The sequence below is a fragment of the Maniola hyperantus genome, chromosome 23, assembly GCF_902806685.2.
Source record: "Maniola hyperantus chromosome 23, iAphHyp1.2, whole genome shotgun sequence".
Taxonomy (NCBI): Eukaryota; Metazoa; Arthropoda; class Insecta; order Lepidoptera; family Nymphalidae; genus Maniola; species Maniola hyperantus.
Window position 1 is genome coordinate 4,293,204 of NC_048558.1, and position 24,693 is coordinate 4,317,896.

Genomic DNA, 24,693 nt, shown 5'->3' on the forward strand with positions numbered 1-24,693 from the left:
TTTCCCAAATTTCAAGATTCTAAGTCAACTGGAAATAGGTACTCTATAGGCTGATTCCTCCAGTCTTGACATATCTATACACGACAGACAGACAGACAACGAAGTGATCCTATAAGGATTTGTTCTTTTGAGGCACAGAACGCTAAAACAAGGGCTTCCATTTTGCTTACTAGTCCAAATTAAATACAAAACGAACAAAAACACAAATAAGTTACTATACAGTAATTAATACTAATTTATCTCAATTTCCTCTCATTACCTTGACATAATATAATTAACTTTGCCACGTTGTTCTCGCGGCTGTTGATGATGCAAAGTCAGATTTAATTATCATGTTATACGTTGTAACAATGTTAGTTCAATCTAGCTAATTTAGCTTAGAGATAGATTCAGCGTTCTGGTTTAATAAAAACTGCCATACCTCTTCCAGGTTAGCCCGCTTTCATCTTAGATTGCATCTTCACTTACCACCATGTGAGAATGCAGTCAAGGGCTAACTTGTATCTGAATGCGGATGCCGATGCGGATGTCTGAATCAATGCGAATATTCCGCATTTGTGGATGTGGATGCGAATATCCGTAACACCCCTGTTGTGTACTATTGTACACTTTTTGATTGGTCAGATAGCGAACGAAGATAATCAACTAGCAAATACGCACCAGGCACGCGCCATTCTGGCCCCGCCCACTTTCTTTGCAGGTCGTTACTAATTGTTGCAAATATGAATCCGCATCCGTAAAACCTCCGCATTATTTGATGCGGATGCGGGTATCTGAGTCAATGCTGATGTTCCGCATTTGCGGATGCGGATATCCGTAACACCCCTGGTCTGGACTAAGGCTGAGATCTATAAAAGAGCTAGTGCGCACCACGGTAAACCGTACATTTTTTCCCCGCAAAATCTGTGAACTATAGAACTACATAGAAGCGCACGCACTGCGGGATTAATTCCGCACCGGATTTTGATGGATTTAAATTCAAATTTACGGATTTAAAACGCACCGAAACTCGCCGCACCGACCGTGGTGCGCGCTAGCCTAAGCCCACCCGGGCGAACTAGTTAAAAATATAAACTTTTTAGAGCATGCCCCTCAGAACACCACGCCAATTAACTAATTTGATATTTCGGCGGATGGAAAAGGGAAGTAATCATTGTTGCCCGTTCGCCCGGCGTGTACACTCGAATTTATTATTTAGAGTGCTAACTTCCGGTCAATTAGACGGATGCGCAGTTCGACTTGCTGTTTTCCCAAGCTCTTTTCTATATTCGAAAAAAATGCATATCTTAATATATAAAAGGAAAAGGTGAATGACTGACTCACTGACTGACCTACCAACGCACAGCTCAAACTACTGGACGGATCGTGCTGAAATTTGGCATGCAGATAGCTATTATAACGTAGGCATCCGCTAAGAAAGGATTTAGAAAAACTCATCCCTTAAGGGGAAATAGGGGTTTGAAATTTGTTTAGTCCACGCGGACGAAGTCGCGAGCATAAGCTAGTTCTAGATCTATATAACTATACGGGTAAAATACGTGTCAGAACTAGAGGTGTAAGGCGGTAGTTTTCGTAAATTCCCACGGGAATTTTAAAATCTCAATCCACGCGTACGAAGTCTCGGGCATCAGCTAGTATTATTATAAATGCGAAAGTGTGTCTGTCTGTCAGTCTGTCTGTTAACACTTTATACTTTGATGTAAGATATTTCACACCTTTATTGCCTGTTATCTGCCAAAGCCACTATGATCCAAACTTCATAGTCGCTGATCGTTCCTCTCTATGTTGCGGACAATACGCAGATAAACTTTTAGCTTTTATAAAATAACGAAGGTCGGCCCCTCCCGGGCTCTCTCTCTAGTCTAACGAAGGTCGATTGATTGTGAATAAACACGTCATTTGACAACAATAATATTCTTATCCAGCAGTCTTAGACCTTAGTGCATCTGTGACGGAACCTCATTAAATTCTAGATAAATAAAAGATGTTTTCGTCTTAACGTCTCCCAATTCCAAGAAAGGTCATCTACGATACCACTTGCTTAACTGTTTATTTTTTGGGTTCCAGAAAACACATATCCAAGGTGACTTGAAGTACAATGTAAACTCTTGTAGAGGCGATATACGATACGACCTCTATCGACTACGTTACAAATGTGACAAAAATACTGAAAAACTAGCTTGCAACTTCGTCCTCCTGGATTTCGGTTTTTAATAACCCCGTGGGAACTCTTTGATTTTCCGGGATAAAAACTATCTCTGCACCAAATTTCGTCAAAATCGGTTGAATAGATGGGCCGTGAAAGGCTAGCAGACAGACAGACCGACAGAGGGACAGACAGGCCGACAGACAGACAGAAACACACACACACTTTCGCATTTATAATATTAGTATGGATAGTAAGGAAAATAAATCATTAATTAACTTGGACTGAATGAAACCCGTATTTTTGGCGACACCAAAAATAATGGATAACACAAATCCTTAACATTCCACAGATCAAACAAGTACAATAAATGCTCTAACTAACGAGGCATTTAGAATGCATTTTATGTCAAATAGAATAACACGTGCTCTGACAATAAATAGATCTTGACGACGATAGGGCATGGTCCAAGGGTAGAGAGGGAGCGGGTATAAACGGGTTATAAGTTATACTCTATCCACTGAGAGAAGTTATTATAGGGCTCTCTCTGTTCCCATACAAATGACAAAGATATAAAGTCAGTGGGCGTTAATTAATCATTTTGATTGACTAACCAATCACAAACGAGCCTATGTTTTCCATACTACTCTATCCACGGAAAAAGTTAGAAGTGTGTTCATCTTAAGTGTATAACTGTTCATATAAATATTAGAATGAAAAGGTGACTGACAGATCTATCAACTCACAGCCCAAACAACTGGATTGTATTGGGCTGAAATTTGACATTTAGGTAGCTATTGAATATTTTTGAAAATTAAACCCTTAAGGGGGTTAAATGGGGGTTTTTTTTAAATAGATATAGCGAGCAAACGAGCAGGCGGGTCACCTGATGTTAAGTGATTACCGCCGCCCATGAACATTTGCAGCACCAGAGGAGCCGCCGCCGATGCGTTGCCGGCCTTTTAGGAATTTGTTGGTCTGCCCCTTGAATAACCCCATGGTATAATCTAGTGGGAACACCGCCGATGGGAGTTGGTTCCACAGTTTGCACATGCGTGGAAAGAAGGATCTGGCGCAGCGGACGGTCGAAGTGCACCAGAGGTTTGAAATTCGTGTAGTCTGCACGGGCAAAGTCACGGGCTTAAGCTAGTTATAACTAAAGGCTTAAGACTGCTAGGGTTGTAGAGATTTAGCATGCAGATATTATAGCATTATGACATCCGCTAAGTAAGAATTTTTGAAAATTAAACCACTAAAGTTGTGAAATAGGATTTTAAAATTTGTGTAGTCCACGCGGAAGAAGTCGCGGGCATAAGTTAGTGATAAGTCTCAGGACTACTAGGGTTGTAGAAAGACAAGTGACAATTATTTCTTATGCGGAGAACTACACTGATACAGAAACGCTAAAAGAACCGCTTATCGCTCTTCTCCGCTCACTATGGTCTCACCCTAACAGTTAGCGCGTTCAACAGCTGCGTTCACCCGCGGATTAAAACAATTGATTAATTCAAGTGCAGTCTGAATGGACGCTGGACGCTTTCCAGGCCAGACATGCGACTTGTATCAGTCCATCTTAAGTGTACTTCATTATAAGTAAAGTCTTAGGACTGGTAGCGTTGTAAAGACACAAGTAAAAATTGTTTCAAGTACGGAGATAGAACGACTATATATACCTAGTATATACGGTATAGATAGTTCAATTCACGATGACGCGCCGCACTCTTTGTACCACTCGGTTACAATGCAAAATGTGGTATGTACTGTTAGAGTGTGAGTTATATCGTAAGTCGTAACGCACCGACCAGCGATGTGGGCACACGCACAAGAAGATAAATTAGGTAAAGATCACTCCCCGCACCCGTGGTTTCTCCGTACGAAAAATAGTGGGGCGCGTCTTCGTGGATTGAACTATCTATAGTATACCTGAGTTTGCGAATAAGTACATTTGTGCACTATAATATCGCCTAACTAGTCAGCATTAGTAGTCGTGTCCGAAATGGAAAATAAATCACCAAAGACGGGTAAAATTTTAATACTTAAGTATTAATTTTTTAGATAAGAACTTGTAGTGCTTATAAGGCGCGACAGGTCGAGATGGCAATTGGGGTAGGGATAATTTTAAACTCGACCTGTCGCGTATTATACCTATTTGCAGTTTACATGCAAATATTTATGATGATTAGTAAGCTTCACGTTATTTATATTACTTACCTACTTTTGTACATACGTATATCAGTTTCAAGAACTATTTAAGATTGTTTGTTCAGTGATTATTGTTGGGATTTTTTTCAAAAGATATCCTTTTCATTTGATATATTAGTGACGGTCAAGCTCGGTTTGTGGCTGTTCAAAAAACGACGATTCATCTTCGCGGCAGTCTACTTAATATCAAAACTTTTTGTGATTGTATAAAGACGTGTAGATTATGAAAAAGGTAGAAGTGGCATAGGCATTAACTTTAATTTTTAAAAATTTTATTTAAAGGCTGTACGACCTATATAAAACAAATTAGCGTACGAAAATACCTACTCAGTAATAATCTGTACACTTTTACTTTTTACAATTCAAGCTCCGTCAGAGTTTGGACATTTAATCAAACGAGCTCTATCTTTTTGAAATCAAAAACAATAATGATGCATCGTCTATACATAAACTTATTTTGGTTAGTTTAACACTTCAATTCCTTAAATATTAGGGAGTGAACTGAAATCCGAAAGTACTTACATTATTACACTTTCTCAAGTTAAAATAAAAATGTGTTTTTCTATTCTTGTTGTTAAAAATTAAGTGTAGGTACGAAACTGAAATTGTTGGATAGAAGCAGGCGTCAGTTTACCTAAGTCCATGATATAAAAGGAACCACAAGCTAAATTGCTGCAATCCGCCAAGATATTGTAGTGAATTAAACTTGTGGTTCCTTGTATGAAACTGTAATTACCTAACAGTAGATTAACAATTAATAAACTCGAGTTGATGATCTTCCGTTCCGAGTGACCAGTCTGGAGCCATTCGCTCGCTCGTTAATCTATGTCGGAACGGCGATTCAGGTTTTTGTAGCATCGAATAACATTCAGAGGTTTTTTTGTCGACGTCATTAGGTATTGTGGCGGGCTTAATTATTGTATTGCTCGATATTATCTCGCGCTTAGTAGAGTTACCCGCTGTAATCTTTGTAATAAATTTGAATTATTCGCGCATTGTTGAATTGGTTGTATGATTTTAGGTTAAAGGTTGACTTTCAGTTTAATGCTCAAATGTTCCCATAATATTTTAGCGTTTAAACTGATTTACATTATACATATATTACCTTCTAATTGGAGGTCGGGGGTTCGATCCCGGGCACGCACCTCTAACTTTTCGGAGTTATGTGCGTTTTAATTAATTAAATATTACTTGCTTTTACGGTGAAAGAAAACATTGTGAGGAAACCTGCATGCCTGAGAGTTCTTCATAACGTTCTCGAAGGTGTGTGAAGTCAATCAATCCGCACATGGCCAGCGTGGTAGACTATGGCCAAAACCCTTCTCACTCTGAGAGGAGACCCGTGCTCTGTAGTGAGCCGGTGATGGGTTGATCATGATGATGATGATGATATACACACATGGGCTTTACTCATGAAGTTGTATAATATTATTACATTTATTTATTCGTCTCTCAATAAAACAACTTAGCGTTTACATACAAAATATTCACAGTAAATCATGTAATAAGATTTACTCTACTTGTACGAATTCAATAATGCTCGTTCGACTGGTCAGTGGTCGAAACACTAATCATGTAATAAAATTTACTCTATTTTATGTCTATTTTTTTAATTTGCCTGCACTTTCCGGAATACTAATGTACTGAAGTTATATAATATTACTAGTTTACGCTCGCAACTTCGCCCGGGTGGACTACACAAATTTCAAACCCATATTTCACCCCCCTAGGGGTTGAATTTTTAAAAATCCTTTTTTAGCGGATGCCTGCGTCATAATAGCTATCTGCATGCCAAATTTCAGCCCGATCCGTCCAGTAGTTTGAGCTGTGCGTTGATAGATCAGTCAGTCAGTCACCTTTTCCTTTTATATATATAGATTTATTTATTCGTCTCTCAGAAAAATGTGCTTTACCTATATTCTGAAGTTGTATAATATTATTACATTTATTTATTCGTCTCTCAGTAAAACAACTTAGCGTTTACATACAAAACATTCACAGTAAATCATGTAATAAGATTTACTCTACTTGTACGAATTCAATAATGCTCGCTCGGCTGGTCAGTGGTCGGAACATATTTTACCGTGGAACATGATTAATGTAGGTAGGTATAACCAGTTCGATACCGGACGCCAGTGTCCTATCAATTTATTATACAAACAATTTTACTACAACTACTATGTATTGATTTCAATATCTGTTGGATATACTGCAACCGAGCCTCAATAGCTCAACTGGTAAAGGAGTGGACTGAAAACCGAAAGGTCGACTGTTCAAACCCCGCCCGTTGCACTATTGTCGTACCTACTCCTAGCACAAGCTTTACGCTTAGTTGGAGAGGAAAGGGGAATATTAGTCATTTAACATGGCTAATAATATTAAAAAAAAAAAAATTGCCATTTGCATATTGTAAAAATGAGCCCTTGACTAAATCTCAACTGGTGGTAAATAATGGTGTAAGTCCAGTGTGATTCTCTAACTCAGTTTCTAACAGTGAATGATAGCCACCGAGCTCATTTGACATTTGTTTTTAATCCACTGAAGGTTTTCTACGAAAAATTATTTTAATGTCACTCAGTGAAGCAGAAATGTACAGCCAACCAATGTCAAATGTGCTCGGTGGCTATCATTCATCGTTAGACACTGAGTTAGTGAGTCACACGGCTGCTTCTACCCAAAATATGCACAAACCTTCGTATTACCAATACAGGCTGTAACCAGAGCGCTAGCAATAACGAAGATAGGTGATAGTATACTAATGATTACTGATATTATGATATACCACAAAAAAACTAGAAAATTAAAAAAAAAACCTATATTTTGTAAAAGTTCACGATATATTGCAAATAAAACAACAGACTGACGCCAGAGGACAACGAACGTTATGTAAGTAAGCCACTTGGAGTCAATGCCGCGTCGTAGGTGGGTCGTTGACCCCAGTTTTGCATGCTATATATTGCAGGTTTAAAAAATACTAAGTTACTAAAACTACAAAATAAGGCAAATTGTTATTGGTATTGGATTTTGTTTAGATATTATAACAATAACGATTAGTTTTTGCTAGAGTTCTGGTTACATCCTGTATACCTATTAGGTACCTAGGCAGATTGACAGAGTTCTATATACCTATTGAAGTTAGAAGTTGTGAGTAAAATCTAGTGTAGAATTGATAAGAAAACACGTGTTTTGTGTAATATGTAGGGTAGGTAACAAAGAAAAGTAGAGTATTGCTTACATAACTCAAGGGTGACTTTACACAGACGCAGTCACAGGATAAAACTATCAGCTTAATACACCCGGTACATACATAAATTGTAATTTCCACTGCAATATATAACAATTACGCTAAGACTTCAGCTCTTAAAGAAAACTCCTGTGACCTACATGGGATGATATAGGAGAGTGTGTCATGGATTATTTTTTAACCGACTTCAAAAAAAGGAGGAGGTTCTCAATTCGTCGGAATCTTTTTTTTTTTAAATGCTTAGTGATAAAAAAGTTTAATCTTTTTTTATTAATTTCATGAGATGAAGTTTGATTAACGGTAGATAACTGTAGTACACTCTACAAACCTATAATTAATCTATCATAACGGTTTTGCCAAGAAAAAAAAAACTCCAATAAATAATTATAAATTAAGATTGAACTTGAACAAATCAGTATATGAAATCAATTCTAAATTAACAATAATTTTAATATAAATCTAAACGTTCGGTATCAATACTAGAAACGGTACAAAAAAGTTCCCGATATTATTGTTGCTGTTCAAAATTGAGCTATAATTTGATTGGGATAGAGTCGATGTGGATGGAATTGTGTTGACAAGGGTACCTAAATGATACTCATGGATAGATAATAGTGGTTCGATTAGCCATCCACGGCTAATTCTTTGAATTGAATGGTCGACTTTGGAATTTCGGAGGTAAGAAATGATGATAATCGTTGAAAAGAAATGAATAAAATGGTTTTCACAATGTTTTGATTTTTTAATTTCTTGATTTTAACCCAAAGTTTTACCCAAACGCAAAATTGAAAACTACAGCTGCTAACATTCGAATTACAAAAGACTTAAAATCACATAAAAGCATAATGACAACCAGGAAATAAGAAAGTGTGGCGGATCTGTTTAGATTTTTATTAAGAAGCCTGAAGGAGGTGAATAAAACAGATTTTCAAATACATTAATTTTTTTAGGTAGACAATAGGCTACTTGACTCATATCTAATTCCGTCCAATAAATGATTATTTATTATAGTATTTTGCTTAAGACAACGAAATATATCAATAACAATTATTAAAAACGCAGGATGGATATATAAATCCAATTTAAAAAAATACAGTTTTTATTTTTATTTGAAACGCAGAAAACGCTGTCAGCCATGATGTGACGTCATTAAATATGTAAACAAAGAAATGTCATCCCTATGTCACGCGGGGACTAACGTAGTATCCATATATATAAAATTTAGAGTCCTGACTAACTTATATATCAACGCACAGCCTAAACATCTAAACAGCTGGTTCTAGATACATGAAATTTTGTGCGTGTGTTCTTTGTAGGTAAAGAGAAGGTATCCACTAGGAAAGGATTTTTTGAAATTGAGTGGGTTAAATGGAGGTTTGAAATTTATGAAGTCCACGCGGGCGAAGTCACGAGCATAAGCTAGTTTTTATATATTTCTAAAAACTCATAGTAAACGTAAAAAAATATCGTTTTCTCTTTATAAATTGAATAAGTTATTAAGTAAGACTTACAACAAAGTGATCTTTGCAAAAATAAATTTGGGTTGAAGTCGTAAAGTCATATAGGATAGGATCCCTTTAAGCAAGTGTACGCGCCGCTTGGTGCACCTTATCGTTTTAGTGGTGGCAACACAAAATCGGAGTGATTTTAGTTTTCTAAGTGAAATGTCAAAATTGTCAATTATTATAACCTTACTTTTCATTACAACCTATAACACGAGTGAAAGCCTTTTATTGGAGAAAATAGGATCCTCAAGCCGAATATAGCTCCCAACAAGTTCTTGTATTGAACAAACGGCGACCTTAAGACACGGACCTACGTGAATCAACACAAATTTTGGGCAAAATACGCGCCGATCATAAGTGTGATTGGCCATTGACATCGATGTGCCATTGACGATCGCAGCTGCGGGGCTCAAGGAGCTATCTACATCCTACAACCACTACTATAATATAGCTACGGGCAAGCAGCAAGAACGTGGACGTGGATTCTACGGGCCACGGCACTCAGCAATCAACGCAGCACCACCAATTCAGCTAAGTGTCCATGCCTTTCCCGCTATATTAACTCTAATCCCTATTTATCCCAAGTGACTAGTAGCCTAGCTTTCATTTGTGTGTCAGTGCCAACTCTAATTAGGTGGATAGGTACCTACCTACCTACACTAAACAATTATTGGGTGTTGTAAGGCTGACTTGATAGTTGCTGTTAGGCACCATTGTTGGCTCTGGTAACGCCAGCTGAAGTGATAAACAGACCAGGTTTATACATGGAGTGGGGTAAGAAATAGTTATTTGTTCTATTTGTGATAAATTAGAGTTGATATTCCTGTTTTAAAGGAATAAGAATATAGCATAATAGGAATATATAATATATAGGAATATCAACTACATAGAGTTGAGATTTAATTGAATTTTAGTTGTTAATTACAAGTTGCATTGCTGTTGATCAATTTACAATCATAGAATCATGTCTGATGCTAAGTTAAGAGAACTTATGGTAAAACGTAGCTCGATAAAGGGACGCTTAACTAAATTTAAGAATTTTCTAACTCATCATGAGTCCTTAAAGTCAGTAGACGAGATAGAACAAACTAGATTAAATATCCAGCTAGGAAAAATTGATAGCTTATCTACCACATTCGAAGAAATACAAAGTCAGATAGAAGTTTTGAACTCGGCAGAAATAGATCAGGAACTTGAGGAGCGTGACTCCATTGAGCTCGAATTTGCTAGCTTGATTGCTACAGCCCAACAATTTCAAAACAAGTACAATCAGGCTAGCAATCCTAATGTACAGCTAGACGGTTCCTCTCATTGTTGCCACGAGCAACCGGGTATAGGCTTCAGGCCTCCTACCTTACAGATAGGAAAATTTGATGGGAGCTATAGTAAGTGGCTTGAGTTTCGAGACCTATATTGCTCTCTTGTCCACAACAACAAGCGAATACCTACTCCGATCAAGTTTTGCTATCTTAACTCCTATTTGGAAGGTGAGGCCTCACGGGTAATAAGTAATCTTGAAGTCACAGATGCCAATTACGACAAAGCGTGGGACTTGCTGTGTGAGAGGTACGACAATAAGCGTCTGTTAATCAAAGGCCACTTAAACTCTTTGTTAAGTTTTGATATAAAACCAAGCGACACCGATAAAGTTCTCAGGTCTATTGTGGACAACATTAATAAGAACTTGCGAGCACTTTCAAGCTTAGGCGAAGCAACTTCACATTGGGACACTTTGATCATCCATATAGTTTCTTCTAAGCTTGCAAGTCAAACCAGTATGAAGTGGGAAGAGTATAGGAATTCTATTAAGGACACTCCTACTCTCGAGCAGTTTAACAAGTTTCTTAAGGACCGGGCCGACATACTAGAAACTTACAATCACCCAAGGTCAACCAGCAATTCTAACAGTGAATCAGGCAATAACAGTAGGAAGAAGCGGCCCCAAACCAATGTTTTTGCGACGCGACTATCACAGCATCCCGAGACTGTTAAGGCTCATGCTCCACTATGCGAGGTCTGCAAAGGCGTACACAGAATCTATGACTGTGAGGATTTTAAAAATAAAACTGTCGAGCAGCGGCTGGCGCTAGTTAATAGTTTAAAACTTTGCCGGAACTGCCTCCGGGGGGGCCACAGTGCATATTTTTGTCGCGCTGGATCTTGTCGCACATGCAGAAAGCGCCATAATTCTTTGATTTGCAGTAATAGCCAACAACTATCTCCTCAGGACAGCGCTGCCACTGCAACTAGAACCGCGTCCCCACCAGCAGTAGACCTCACAGTTAACTTAGCTAGAGATAATGTTAAAAGGATTACACTTCTGTCCACAGCCTTGGTCGAGGCGGTCAACCCAGTCAACAAAAGAACTGAAGTTGTTCGCATTTTACTCGACTGTGGTGCGGAGTCCAGTCTCATTTCCAAAGGACTACAAGATAGACTAGAGTTACAATCGTCCCCCATGGAACCTGTCAATTTAATAGGGATAGGCAATTTAACTTCTCACTGTACGAACGAACTTTGCTCGTTTCAATTGAAATCTCTGCACAGTGACTATGTAGCGGAGTTGACTTGCCCAGTACTACCTGAGCTCACAGGTGATATCCCGAGGTTATCAATCAACACAAACAATCTCAAATTCCCTACGGATGTTCAGCTAGCCGATCCGAGTTTTTACAAGCCGTCACCAATTGACGTGCTGGTCGGCGCTGACCTATTTTGGCACATAGTAGGATGCGAGCGTCAATCATTAGGTACAAACAAACCTTATTTAATAAATTCAGAGTTCGGCTGGATTTTATCTGGTCCTATTAATTCGGGAACTCGCCCTTCTAACATAAGATGCAATTTTCAAGTTTCAAGTCCCCAATCAGATAATCTCGACAAGTTGCTGAATCGATTTTGGGAGCTGGAAGAACTCTCACCCAAGAAACTATTGAGTGAGGATGAGAAGATATGTGAGGAACACTTCCAGGCTCATACAACTCGAGACTCCTCAGGTAGATTTTGTGTGAGGTTACCCCTCAAGGACATTCCTGACTGCTTAGGAAATTCATACATAACTGCTAAGAAAAGGTTTTTCAATTTAGAGAAGCGTTTTAAGGCACAGCCTGAACTTAAGTCTCAATACACTGAATTCATCAATGAATATCTCAATTTAGGCCATTGCTCTATTTTAAATGTGGCAAGACTAGAACCGTCCTATTTTTTATGCCACCACGCTGTCTTTAAGCAACAGAGTGAATCGACAAAGCTGAGGGTCGTTTTTGACGCTTCGTGCCCTACATCATCGGGTTTTTCGGTTAACGACTTGCAGTACGTAGGCCCTACAGTACAAGACACGCTCTTCTCCATCCTATTACGTTTTCGTCAACACCGCTACGTGCTGACGGGTGACATCGAAAAGATGTTTCGTCAAGTCATTGTGCACGAAGATGATCGTAACTTGCAACTAATTCTATGGAGAGACAATGAGCATAGTCCTCTGCAAACTCTGAGACTCAATACAATAACGTACGGTTTTGCGAGCGCTAGCTATCTGAGCACTAAGTGTTTATGGCGTTTAGGCGAGGAGTGTGAAGACGACTTGATAAAGACAATCATTCAGCGGGACTTCTATATGGACGATTTGCTAACTGGAGCCGATACGATATCAGATCTACATCATATCTTGGCCACAGTTGTTTCGGTTTTACGCTCAGGTTGTTTTCCGCTGCGAAAGTTTAAATCTAACGTGCCTTCAATTTTCGAAAGCGCTGTCATAGACCCATTAGAAAATTTAACGCTAAGCGAGTCCACCAGCACTTTAGGATTGCAATGGAAACCATCCACTGACACCTTGAACATCGTAGTGAGCATTCCAGACCACGCCGATGATTATATAACAAAACGATTAATATTGTCGCATTCATTCAAAATATTCGATCCCTTAGGCCTTATAAGCCCTTGTACGATCAGATCCAAGATACTTATGCAGGAGTTATGGCGTCGTAACATTGATTGGGACGAACCAGTCCCTTGTGATTTGCAGGAAGCTTGGGATGATTTAAAACAGGATCTGAACAAGTTAGAACTTATTGAAATTCCCAGATTAGCTCTTTGCTGCTTACCTGTTACCCTGGAGCTTCACTCTTTTTGCGACGCGTCGGCTTTAGCGCACGGTTGTTGCCTCTATCTAAGGTCCGTCGACAGCGACGGACAAGTGGTAGTCAGACTGCTCTGCGCCAAATCAAGAGTGAATCCTAGCAAGCCGACTACGATTCCTCGGTTAGAATTGTTGGGTGCCCTACTAGCTGCTCGGTTGTGCAAGGCAGCTCTCGAGTCACTACGCTGCACGATTTCACGTAGCGTGCATTGGAGTGACTCCAGTGTCGTGTTAGGCTGGCTGCACACCAACCCTAGCAAATTAAAAACATTCGTTGCTAATCGAGTCGTGGAAATCTGCGAGACTACTACACCAACAAACTGGCGTCACGTGCCAACGAATTATAACCCTGCGGATTTGATTTCTCGAGGCACCAAGGCTGGCAGCCTCCTAAACTCACAATTATGGTGGTCAGGTCCGAAATTTTTAACAGAATCGGAGTCGGAGTGGCCGGTTTTAGGAGAACAGATCGAAGGTGATCTACCTGAAATAAAAATTCACTCGATTCAAGTCTCTGAGAACCTCATTCCTTTTGAAAGGTTTTCCAACTTAATGAGATTGAAACGAGCATTCGCTTACACTTTGCGGTTCATACATAACGCTAAAAATCCTAAGGCCAAACGAGTTGGACCTTTAACGGTCGATGAATTAAGCCAATCGTTTATCTGTATTTGTAAATTCGCTCAGCTCCAATCATTCTCGAATGAATACCAAGCTTTGATTAAAAGGCGCGATGTTTCAGCTCAAAGTAACCTTAAATCGCTCAGTCCTTTTGTAGATGAGCGAGGCGTTATGCGCGTAGGTGGTAGGCTAGAACATTCAAACTACGATTACAACAAGAAGCATCCTATATTATTGCATTCAAAGCACCATTTGTCTTATTTAATTTTTCGATACGAGCATATTCAGCAAATGCATGCCGGCCCTCAGCTATTGTTATACACGGTGCGAAACTATGTCTGGCCATTAGGTGGAAGACAACTAGCACGCCGCACGGTACGCGATTGTGTACGGTGCAGACGTTTTCAAGGAAAAACGGTTACGCCTTTAATGGGTCATCTTCCATCACAGCGTACTACACCAGCATTTCCTTTCGAAACCACAGGCGTTGATTTTGCGGGCCCATTTACTATCTTAAATAAGAAAGGCCGCGGTTCAAAGACCTTCAAATGCTACTTGTGTCTCTTTATTTGCTTTAGATATAAGTGTGTACACCTAGAAGCAGTGACCGAACTTTCCAAAGAGGCCTATATCCTAACGCTACGTAGATTTATCGGTCGCCGTGGAAAACCGCGGGAAATCTTCAGCGACAATGGGAGAAACTTTGTTTCCGCCGCTACAGAGCTAGGTAATTTCTTAAAGGATGGTCCAAATCTTGTATCTGACTTTTCTGCAACTGAGCAAATCAAATTTCATTTTATCCCAGCTTACGCCCCTCATTTTGGAGGTTATTGGGAGGCAGGTATCAAGTCAGCCAAGCAGCATTTAAGACGCGTTATTGGTAGTTCCAATTTGACCTATGAGGAGTTGTCCACTTTGTTCGCACAGGTGGAAGCTATTCTGAATAGCCGTCCCCTAGGTCCTATCTCGTCCTCTCCGACAGACCTTCAATCCCTCACCCCAGGGCACTTTCTGATTGGCCGGCCCCTGACATCGCTGCCAGACCCGGCCCTGGAAGCAGAAAAAACGTCTAATTTGCAACGCTATGAACGGGTGGAACAAGCACGCCAGCATTTTTGGAGACGCTGGCAAAACGAGTATATAAGCGAGCTGCAGCAGCGCCTGAAGTGGCGCACTAGCAAAGGGGGCAGCCTACGCGTGGGTGACCTGGTCCTCTTGCAAGAAGAAGCCTGCCCACCACTTCACTGGCGTTTGGGTCGCGTGAAGCAGCTGTTTCCGGGCATAGATGGAATCGCTAGAGTAGCTGAGGTCACGACGCAAAGAGGCGACGTCCGAAGAGCGCTCACAAGGCTTTGTCCTTTATGGAGTGAGGGTGAAACCTGCGGCCCCGGATGTTCTGCAATACCAGGAGGTATTCCAGGGGGGGAGTCTGTACGCGCCGCTTGGTGCACCTTATCGTTTTAGTGGTGGCAACACAAAATCGGAGTGATTTTAGTTTTCTAAGTGAAATGTCAAAATTGTCAATTATTATAACCTTACTTTTCATTACAACCTATAACACGAGTGAAAGCCTTTTATTGGAGAAAATAGGATCCTCAAGCCGAATATAGCTCCCAACAAGTTCTTGTATTGAACACAAGTCTTTGCGTGTTACGTATATTTATTTCACTGGGCACTCTAATCCACAACTTTCCTGTGGTCTTTATCGATGCGTTTTTTACATTCTCGGATGATATAATAACGATAATTACTATATTTTTCATGTAAACTAGTATAGAAGTCATGTTTATTAAACTTTGGGAGGTTATGCTGTTGTTTACAAATGCATGACGTCAGAGCACAGATAATCTATCGGCCAAACATGGCCGACAGTGTTTTCACGTGGCTAAGAAAAATATATTTTTAAATTAAAGTTTTACGGTTTTTAGGGCGCAAAAAAATATAGTGTTAATTTTTTTGATATAATAGGACAAATATTAACCATTTATGACCAACTTAAAAAAAGTGTCAAGTAGCCTATTATATGTAAATATAAATTTTTATTTAAGTGATAAATTAAACCATTGTTATTATTATTAAAATAAGAAACAAAAACAAATATTCTTAGTTTCAGTCGCATGTCAGGCTGATAAAGTTACGTGACATTAAAGGACAAGCTGACCCGCCGTGGCATAATTTAGGTAAAATTTCTTAAAATTCTGTCTTCGGTGGGGCAGAAGGAACTAGTGGGTGAGGGTGTACACTGAAACTCGAATAGGGAACCTACATATAAAATGTTTCTACTCGTAAACGCAGCGATTTGAGTTTTTTTTTATTGTTGTGTTTTATTACAGAAACTAAAGTTTTTTTTTTTTTTGAAAGAATATTAGCCATTTTTAAATGACTAATATTCCCCTTTCCTCTCCAATTAAGCGTCAAGCTTGTGCTAGGAGAAGGTACGACAATAGTGCAACGGGCGGGGTTTGAACCGTCGACCTTTCGGTTTTCAGTCCACTCCTATACCGGTTGAGCTATTGAGGCTCTAAATAGTGGTTGAATGTCGAATGAATCAGAAGGAATAATTGGTGACTCCAACGTGATTCCAATGCGTTTCATTTCTTCCACTGATGATGTCCAATAAAGTGTCTTCTCCTGAGTTCTTGTCCTTTTTTTTCCTGCTTGCCCGGTAAATTTCTGATCAAGATTCATCATACGCTACTCAGTTAATTTATCCTTATCCATATACTAGCTTATGCTCGCGACTTCGTCTGCGTGGACTACACAAAATTTCGAACCCCTATTTCACCCCCACAAGAGTTGAATTTTCAAAAATCCTTTCTTAGCGGATGCCTACGTCATAATAGCAATCTGCATGCCAAATTTCAGAACGATCTGTCCAGTAGTTTGAGCTGTGCGTTGATAGATCAGTCAGTCAGTCACCTTTTCCTTTTATATATTTAGATTTTGTATAGATGATCATAATACATGCCTTATCCACGTGTTATGTGATCGCATCACATCGCAGCCCCGATGATGTATAGCTGATACGAGCCGCGGCGATCATCGCCGGTCACGATCTACGGAACTTATTAATTCCATCACTCCTCACTCCAGCCACGCCGACTCCGGACATTAAACGATGAGGAATTTTATTGGAATATGAGAACTAAGTAGGTCGCCGTCAACCGATTGACGATCATTGCTCGATATCATATAGTAGGCGACAGGTCAAGATGACAATCGGGGTATGAGGCGGGGGACGTCCCACCCATTTGCACGTCACCCCACATGATTTAGAGATTCTAACGATATCCCATACACCCAAATCTGTTCATGCATAATATAGAAGTTATGGTGGAATAAATAAACTCGCATTAATACATATTCAATACACTTTTTTTTTAATAAAAATGGCGAGCAAACGATCAGGCAGGTCACCTGATGTTAAGTGATTACCGCCGCCCATGAACATTTGCAATACCAAAGGAACCACCAATGCGTTTTACACACACGTTTTACATACACACTTATTTTTGGGCAGTTTTGTAATGAAGTTTGTTCTTGTACAAGACTATACTTTACCTATGCCCTGACCGTTGACTATCTAACTGAATAAGGTCTTATTCCAGTTAGATCGTCATGTTTATGTTGTAGGACTTATAGCCATAACATAAATGCAGTAAAATGTCTGGGAAAATATTTTTCCAAGCCACTTTACTGTATTATAGGTACGGGGGTTTCTTTTCACATTGCCCTTAAAAATCTTGATTTATATTCAATTGCCGCAATTTATTCAGATGATAATATATTAAACCGAACATATCTCGCCTCATAATTCTTGCACGTCACTAGTCATAAATATTGCAACATTTTCTTACCACCTCGTTACAAATACAATCGTTTTGCCATAAATAACGCTATCAAATACCACTTTCAACATTTCTCAAGCATTCAAACAAATTAGCGACACCGTACAATGGTATAATGTTATAAATTCTCTTTGCATACGAATAAATATAACCATACAACCCACCCAAACGTTTAAAACTTAAAAAAACATCAAACAAATACCAGCTCTAAATCTTTTATTACAAGCTCCATTATCCCATCCTATAAAACCGTCGACGCATCTTTAAAACCACATTTAAGCTGCATTGTACAAAGATATGTGCCTTATTACGTTGGGGATAAGAACTAAGATGCAAATGAAAGTCATTTTTAAGCCTCGTCTACATCATTTAACAGGACACCCTGTCTGTTAAGCCTACACCCCACCCACATATTTGCAATTCATACTTACGTTGTATACTACCCCTACTAAATAAATACTAACATTCTATTTTAGCCTTTAAGTGAAGTAGGCAAGGAGGTTTATTGCTTGACGATTTATATGCTTATATAAAAGTGAACGATCGTACCTAATGACCGTACTGATATAAACAGGCGTACATGAAATACAAGTTTTTGAGATTAAAAGGCAACAAAATAATCTAAATAGAGTGTGGAATGGAATATATTCTGTTGATATGGCCGACAGGAAAGTTCGATAAGGTAATGTGATGCAATAAGTTTGTCTAGTCGTGCTAAGTTGAAGATTAGACAGGTCGAAAGAACCAAATGGACCAAGTTTAATTTAACTTAGCCGAAGTTTACCTAGGAATCTACCAAGCCAAACATACCTACGTCTAAAATCTATACAAATATCCTTTCAAATTTTAATATGGGTAACTAAGGTAAGGTAGGTAACTTCAAGTCAAGAGTGAATAGGCATCGTCGCGCTAATATCATCGCTGTATCATCATTTGCCAGCAAGCAATGTCCTTTTTTTTTAAATTACCAACATAGACAATGTTTAACAAATCCAATTTAGACACAGCAAAAAACCACGAAGGTTTAAAAAGTGTGTCGTTCCGTCTACATATTAATACATAATATATAATAATGCACTTATTACATTACATTTAATATAAAAATGGGGATCGTTACAATTTGTTAATATAATAGGATTTTCTTACCCGAAGTATGCCAACGGGTCCCTATCACTAAGACTCCGCTGTCCGTCCGTCTGTCAGCGAATTTTCACAAAATGTATATTTCTATTGCCGCTATAACAACAAATAATAAGAATTGGGTATTTGACTACATCAAAAATAAATTATTTCTCAGTGATTATTAAATAGAGGGTCTTCCAAAATAGTACGTCCTTTGTTAGTTTTAACATTTTAAATTATCGATTAAGCTAAAAAGTACGTCATTATGATGTGACGTCACTTTCCAGTATTTCATAGAATATCCATGAATATCGCTTTTGTCGTTTGATAAAAAGTTACTGATTTGACTAGTTGTCAAATACCGTATTTCAAAATTACCGCCATTAACAAATTAAAAAGTTCTTTCGTGTACGATGGTAAGGAACCCCTCGTGTGCGAGTCCGACTCGCGCTTGACCGATATTTTCGGTACGTATCACTTTATTAATTAACTTGTCGTAAGCTATCGTAGATACAATAGCAGATAGCACGGAATGGTGTATTTAACTGTCGGGCGATGACCCAACATTAGTATCATAGGTCTCAGGTTTCAGGAGGGTGGGAAGAGGTTCGTGTTAGTTTAGGGTCACATTGCAATACCTATTATCTAATGATACCTAAGTATGTCTTCTAATAATGTCTTTTAATTGATAAAGACTTCAATTTTGAGACATGATTCATGCATGATGATCATTTTGTAGGTTTCCGTATCTCCAGAAAAAAAGGAACCCTTAAAGGATCACTTCGTTGTCTGTCTGTCTGTCTATTGTGTCTGTCAAACCCGTCAAACTAATCAAAACCTATAGGGTATTTCCCGTTGACCTATAATCATATAATGAGCAAACTACCCTCTTTCTAGTTCTTTACGTACGTTTACGAATTTTATAGATAAAAATAGACATTTTGTATTTTTTTGTGTAACGCCTGAACAAAAACATAAGGCAATATTTTGGTGTTAGCCATTGATTTCAAATATTAAAAATATATAATTGAACTGCATAAAAAATAACAAAAAAAATGAGATATGTCTCGTTTCTGTCGGGTCTGGGTTTTTTTTCTATGGGGCGTGACCCTTCTTCTTTTAGATCTTTATATTAGTGTACCTGGATGTACAAAATAATTTGACGCAATTAATCATTTTGTTATCAAGCCCCAACTAGGTTTCTCTTTCTACAAACTTCTTTATGAGACCTGCTTCGTAATCCAATGTTTTTCATACGAAGTGGATTAATTCACTTGTAAGTTTTCTATTACACGGTACTCTTGTTATTCGGGGCTTATACAATATTGAATTGGCCTTGATAAAGTTGATCGGTGTCTGGTAACAAGGTAAAGTGTGATGAATCGTGTTCAAAGCAGGTGGGACCTATAATCTACTTATTCATCATACCTATTCGAAAAACAAAAACTGGCATTAGGGGATAGTCATCATCATCAACCAATAACGTCCACTGCTGAACATAGGTCTCTTGTAGGCACTTCCACACGCCACAGTCTTGCGCCGCCTGAATCCAGCGGCTCCCTGCGACTCGTCTGATGTCGCCCGTCCACCTAGTGGGGGGTCTTCCAATGCTGCGTCTTTCGGTGCGAGGTCGCCATTCCAGCACCTTGAGCTATGTCGGTGGTCTTCTTGTCCAAAATTCGTCAGTGCTTGAAGACCAAAGCCTTCGAAAAATGCGTGCTGCCAGTGATGACATATGGATTCGAGACATAGTCGCTAACTATGGGCCACATAAGAAAGCTCAGAGTCACTCAGCGGGCGATGGAGAGACCTATACTTGGAGTTTCTCTACGTGATCAAATCAGAAATGAGAAGATCCGTAGGAGAAAAAGAGTAACCGACATAGCTCAACGGGTTGCGAAGCTGAAGTGGCAATAGGCAGGGCACATAGTTCGTAAAACCGATAGACGTTGGGGTCCCAAGGTGCTAGAATGGCGACCTCGCATTCATCGGACAGACATCGGACATCGGAAGAAGTCGCGAGCATAAGTTATAATAAATAAATAATAAATAAAAAAGCTTTATTTTTATCCCTAACTAATTAATTTTACATTTTTATCTGTAGTTTAAACTTCTTCTTATTATTATTCTTCCCAACTTACTTAATATTTACACTAAACAATTTAAATAATCTAATATCTACAATAAAAGTTTTATATTGCACTTTTTTTTAATTTTTTTTTTTTTACTCAAGTTCTATGTAAGGGCCGCCAGTGGCGGTAAAAGCCTCCTCCATTAGCATAAGCTAGTAAACATATAAATAGTTATTTAGTTAATCTACCGTCTCAAAAATACTTTCAAGATTAATTCAATTCAAGTGACCATTTATTAAAGCGGCAATTTTATTACTACTATATTATTAAGACCCCGCACGTTTGGCCATGGAGCGGGGTTAAATATGCAGCGTGCGTGCCCCGTGTAAATATTGTGACCACGTGTGCACCGAGCTTTAGACGTTAGCCTTGTGATACAGCTGCGAGCTAAGCTATAAAAATTTGTAAAGCTTATAATTTAACTTACGATGTTAAATGCCAAGCACGCACCAATTCATAGCAGCCATACAGCAGTGTGAGCAAGAAGCCTACCACACACACCCACATATACACACACACGAAACACACACACACACACACACACACACACACACACACACAAACAAACACTGATTCGTTTAGACACAAAATAAGAAAAAAGTTTAGCCTGGACTTTTGGACCCGTAAGGTCACAAGTAATGTGCTCCCACTCTACTTCTACAATGTATCGCTCATTCCCACTAATAATACAGCCGAACTAGTGAGACTTTTTTCCCAGTAGTTCAACTGCATCTAAATCCTTATTAATAGGACAATATAGATGAATAAATTATGGTTCTATATCTAGCTTAAGACATATAATATCTTATCTTTTATTGGACAACAGGCTCTTAACAAAATAATAAAGTGATCGCGTCACGCACACACGGCCCCGTCTCATTACCCCGAACTGTTTTAGTTAATAATAAGCTAAATCCGCTCGTGGGCGCTCAGCTTTACTTTAATATGGGAATAGCCTGTAATAGCTCATTAAGTTAAGCTGATCATACTAGAAGATTAAAAAGGCTCATTCAGCTGGTTTTACTAGAAGACTACTTTTGACGACCACCCTGGCGCAGTGGTTTTTTAGGGTTCCGTACCTCAAAAGGAAAAACGGAACCCTTATACCCGCGATTTGTTGTCTGTCGTTATGTCTGTCTGTCTGTCGGTCCGTCAAGAAACCTACAGGGTACTTCCCGTTCACCCAGAATCATGAAATTTGGCAGGTAGGTAGGTCTCATAGCAGACATTCGGGGAAAAATCTTTTTTTTTGACATTTTGCACTAGGTACCTAATATATTTCTTCATCTGTTAGATAATATGTGTCGGTCCAAGGGTAGGTAAAGATACCTTGTGGTTGGTATGGAGTTACACATATCCTGATAATCTGCAATTGATAAGCTGTCGATATCAAAAAAGATCAACCTCCTAAGATGTGTAGTTACAGAGATATATTTTTTTTTAATTGTGTTGAAAAATGTGAAATTTAAAGAATTAGGCACTTTAATTTTAGGCACCTCAAAACTAAGTTGCTGTCGAAAGTTACATAGTGGGCTATGAAAAATAATTTCGCGGGCTTTTGTCCTTCAAAAAACCCAGCCCAGACACCTATAGAGTATAGATCCATTCTTTAGCGAGAGTAAAGTAAAAAGGTCAACGCACTTGTCCCCAAAGTTTGTGAAGTGATCAGTTTTATGAGTGTTTACATTAATTTATGACTAGCTATGTCCACAGGCTCGGGGCTAATACCGGAACTTGACGCATTTAAGGGGATAATTTAGGAGTCATAATAAATGGGGGTTTAGGAGAGTGCACCCATTTTAAGTCATTTTAAGTCGGTACATGCATTTACATGTAACTTCTCTTTATAACCACAGGATGCCCTTACAGCTAAAGTGGTGATGGCCTGGTGTTTAAAACGTCACGCGTCGCGTTGGTCTCCTATTCGGAGAGTCGTGGGTTCGATCCCGGGCACACTTCTCTGACTTTTCGGAGTTAAGTACTTTGTAGAGGTTTGGCAGACTTCACACACCTTTAAGTCCCGAATTTCTGTCATTCGCAATTTGCTGACGAAATCTTTCAAAAAATAGCACGCGCTTTAACAGTGAAAGAAAACATCGTGAGGGAACCTGCATGCCTGAGAGTTGTCCACAATGTTTTCAAAGATGTGTGAAGTCTACCAATCACCATTGGCTAGCGTGGTGAACTTTGACCAAACCCATCTCAGTCTGCGAGAAGACCCGTACTCTGTAGTGAACCGGCGCGGTGGTAATGGGTCGATCATGATGATTTATTTGAGAAATTTTTGATCTTTCAATCCACGCGGATTTAGTTGCCTAATAAAGCTATAGTTAGTAGTACATTAGTAGTAGAATTATTATACTTAATGCATAAAGAGGTTATTGTGTGGCCACCTGTACCGGAATGCCACGTATGCATGCCGGTGTGCCGCGAATTAGCTTGACCGCGAGCTGTGTGCCGGCGAATGACAACTATGCACGAATACCTATTATGGAATGTCTACAGGGGATTCAAATACATGTAGATTTATCATAGTGTATTACCAAACAAAGCTTTATTATTTTACTTATGCGAAAAATTTAACTTTACTGTGAAAAGTACACTAAAAAGTGCCTGCATTTTACAACAAAAACTGGATATTAAGTTGCCTGGAAATTACTTATTAATTACAATTTAGCCTGTGACACGTAATAAAGCAATTTCTCACTAGTTGAACACGAATATATGAATTAGAAGTTAGAGTGTCGAGTCCGTTCTATTACAATACAGCTGTAATGACACAGCATTGTGATATTACGTGTCACAGGAGCATGCGACGTTGTACGATACTAATTGTTATTGTGTGGCCACCTGTACCGGAATGCCACGTATGCATGCCGGTGTGCCGCGAATTAGCTCGACCGCGAGCTATGTACCGGCGAATGACAACTATGCACGAATACCTATTATGGAATGTCTACAGGGGATTCGAATACATGTAGATTTATTCTAGTCTATTACCAAACAAAGCTTTATTATTTTACTTATGCGAAAAATTTAACTTTACTGTGAAAAGTACAATAAAAAGTGCCAACATTTTAAAACAGAAACTGGATAATATGTTGCCTGGAAATTACTAATTAATTACACTTTAGCCTGTGACACGTAATGAAGCAATTTCTCACTAGTTGCACACGAATATACGTATTTCTATTACAATACAGCTGTAATGACACAGCATTGTGATATTACGTGTCACAGGAGCATGCGACGTACGATACTAATTATTGTTATTGTGTGGCCACCTGTACCGGAATGTCGCGTATGCATGCCGGTGTGCCGCGAATTAGCTCGACCGCGAGCTATGTGCCGGTGAATGACAACTATGCACGAATACCTATTATGGAATGTCTACAGGGGATTCAAATACATGTAGATTTATTCTAGTCTATTACCAAACAAAGCTTTATTATTTTACTTATGCGAAAAATGTAACTATACTGTTAAAAAGTACACTAAAAAGTGCCTGCATTTTACAACAAAAACTGGATATTAAGTTGCCTGGAAATTACTTATTAATTACACTTTAGCCTGTGACACGTAATAAAGCAATTTCTCACTAGTTGAACACGAATATATGAATTAGAAGTTAGAGTGTCGAGTCCGTTCTATTACAATACAGCTGTAATGACACAGCATTGTGATATTACGTATCACAGGAGCATGCGACGTTGTACGATACTAATTATTGTT

General features: G+C 38.9%; 2 protein-coding genes across 2 annotated transcripts in view; both read left to right on the top strand.

Annotated features, from left to right (window-relative positions):
* LOC117993223 (acyl-CoA Delta(11) desaturase-like) overlaps positions 1–24,693 on the top strand; it is a 214,109-nt gene that overhangs the window by 37,621 nt on the left and 151,795 nt on the right. The window lies entirely within an intron of this gene.
* On the top strand, positions 10,062–15,323 carry LOC117993221 (uncharacterized). The gene is made up of 2 exons (XM_069506334.1): positions 10,062–13,713; positions 14,665–15,323. Exons 1-2 carry the CDS (start codon positions 10,062–10,064, stop codon positions 15,321–15,323), a joined length of 4,311 nt encoding a protein of 1,436 aa, XP_069362435.1.

Excerpts from the sequence above, each read along its gene's own strand:
- LOC117993221 (XM_069506334.1), top strand. The coding sequence starts at position 10,062 with ATGTCTGATGCTAAGTTAAGAGAACTTATGGTAAAACGTAGCTCGATA. Across the intron at positions 13,714-14,664 it reads TTTAGGAGAACAGATCGAAG|CTTACGCCCCTCATTTTGGA; the intron begins GTGATCTACCTG and ends ATTTTATCCCAG.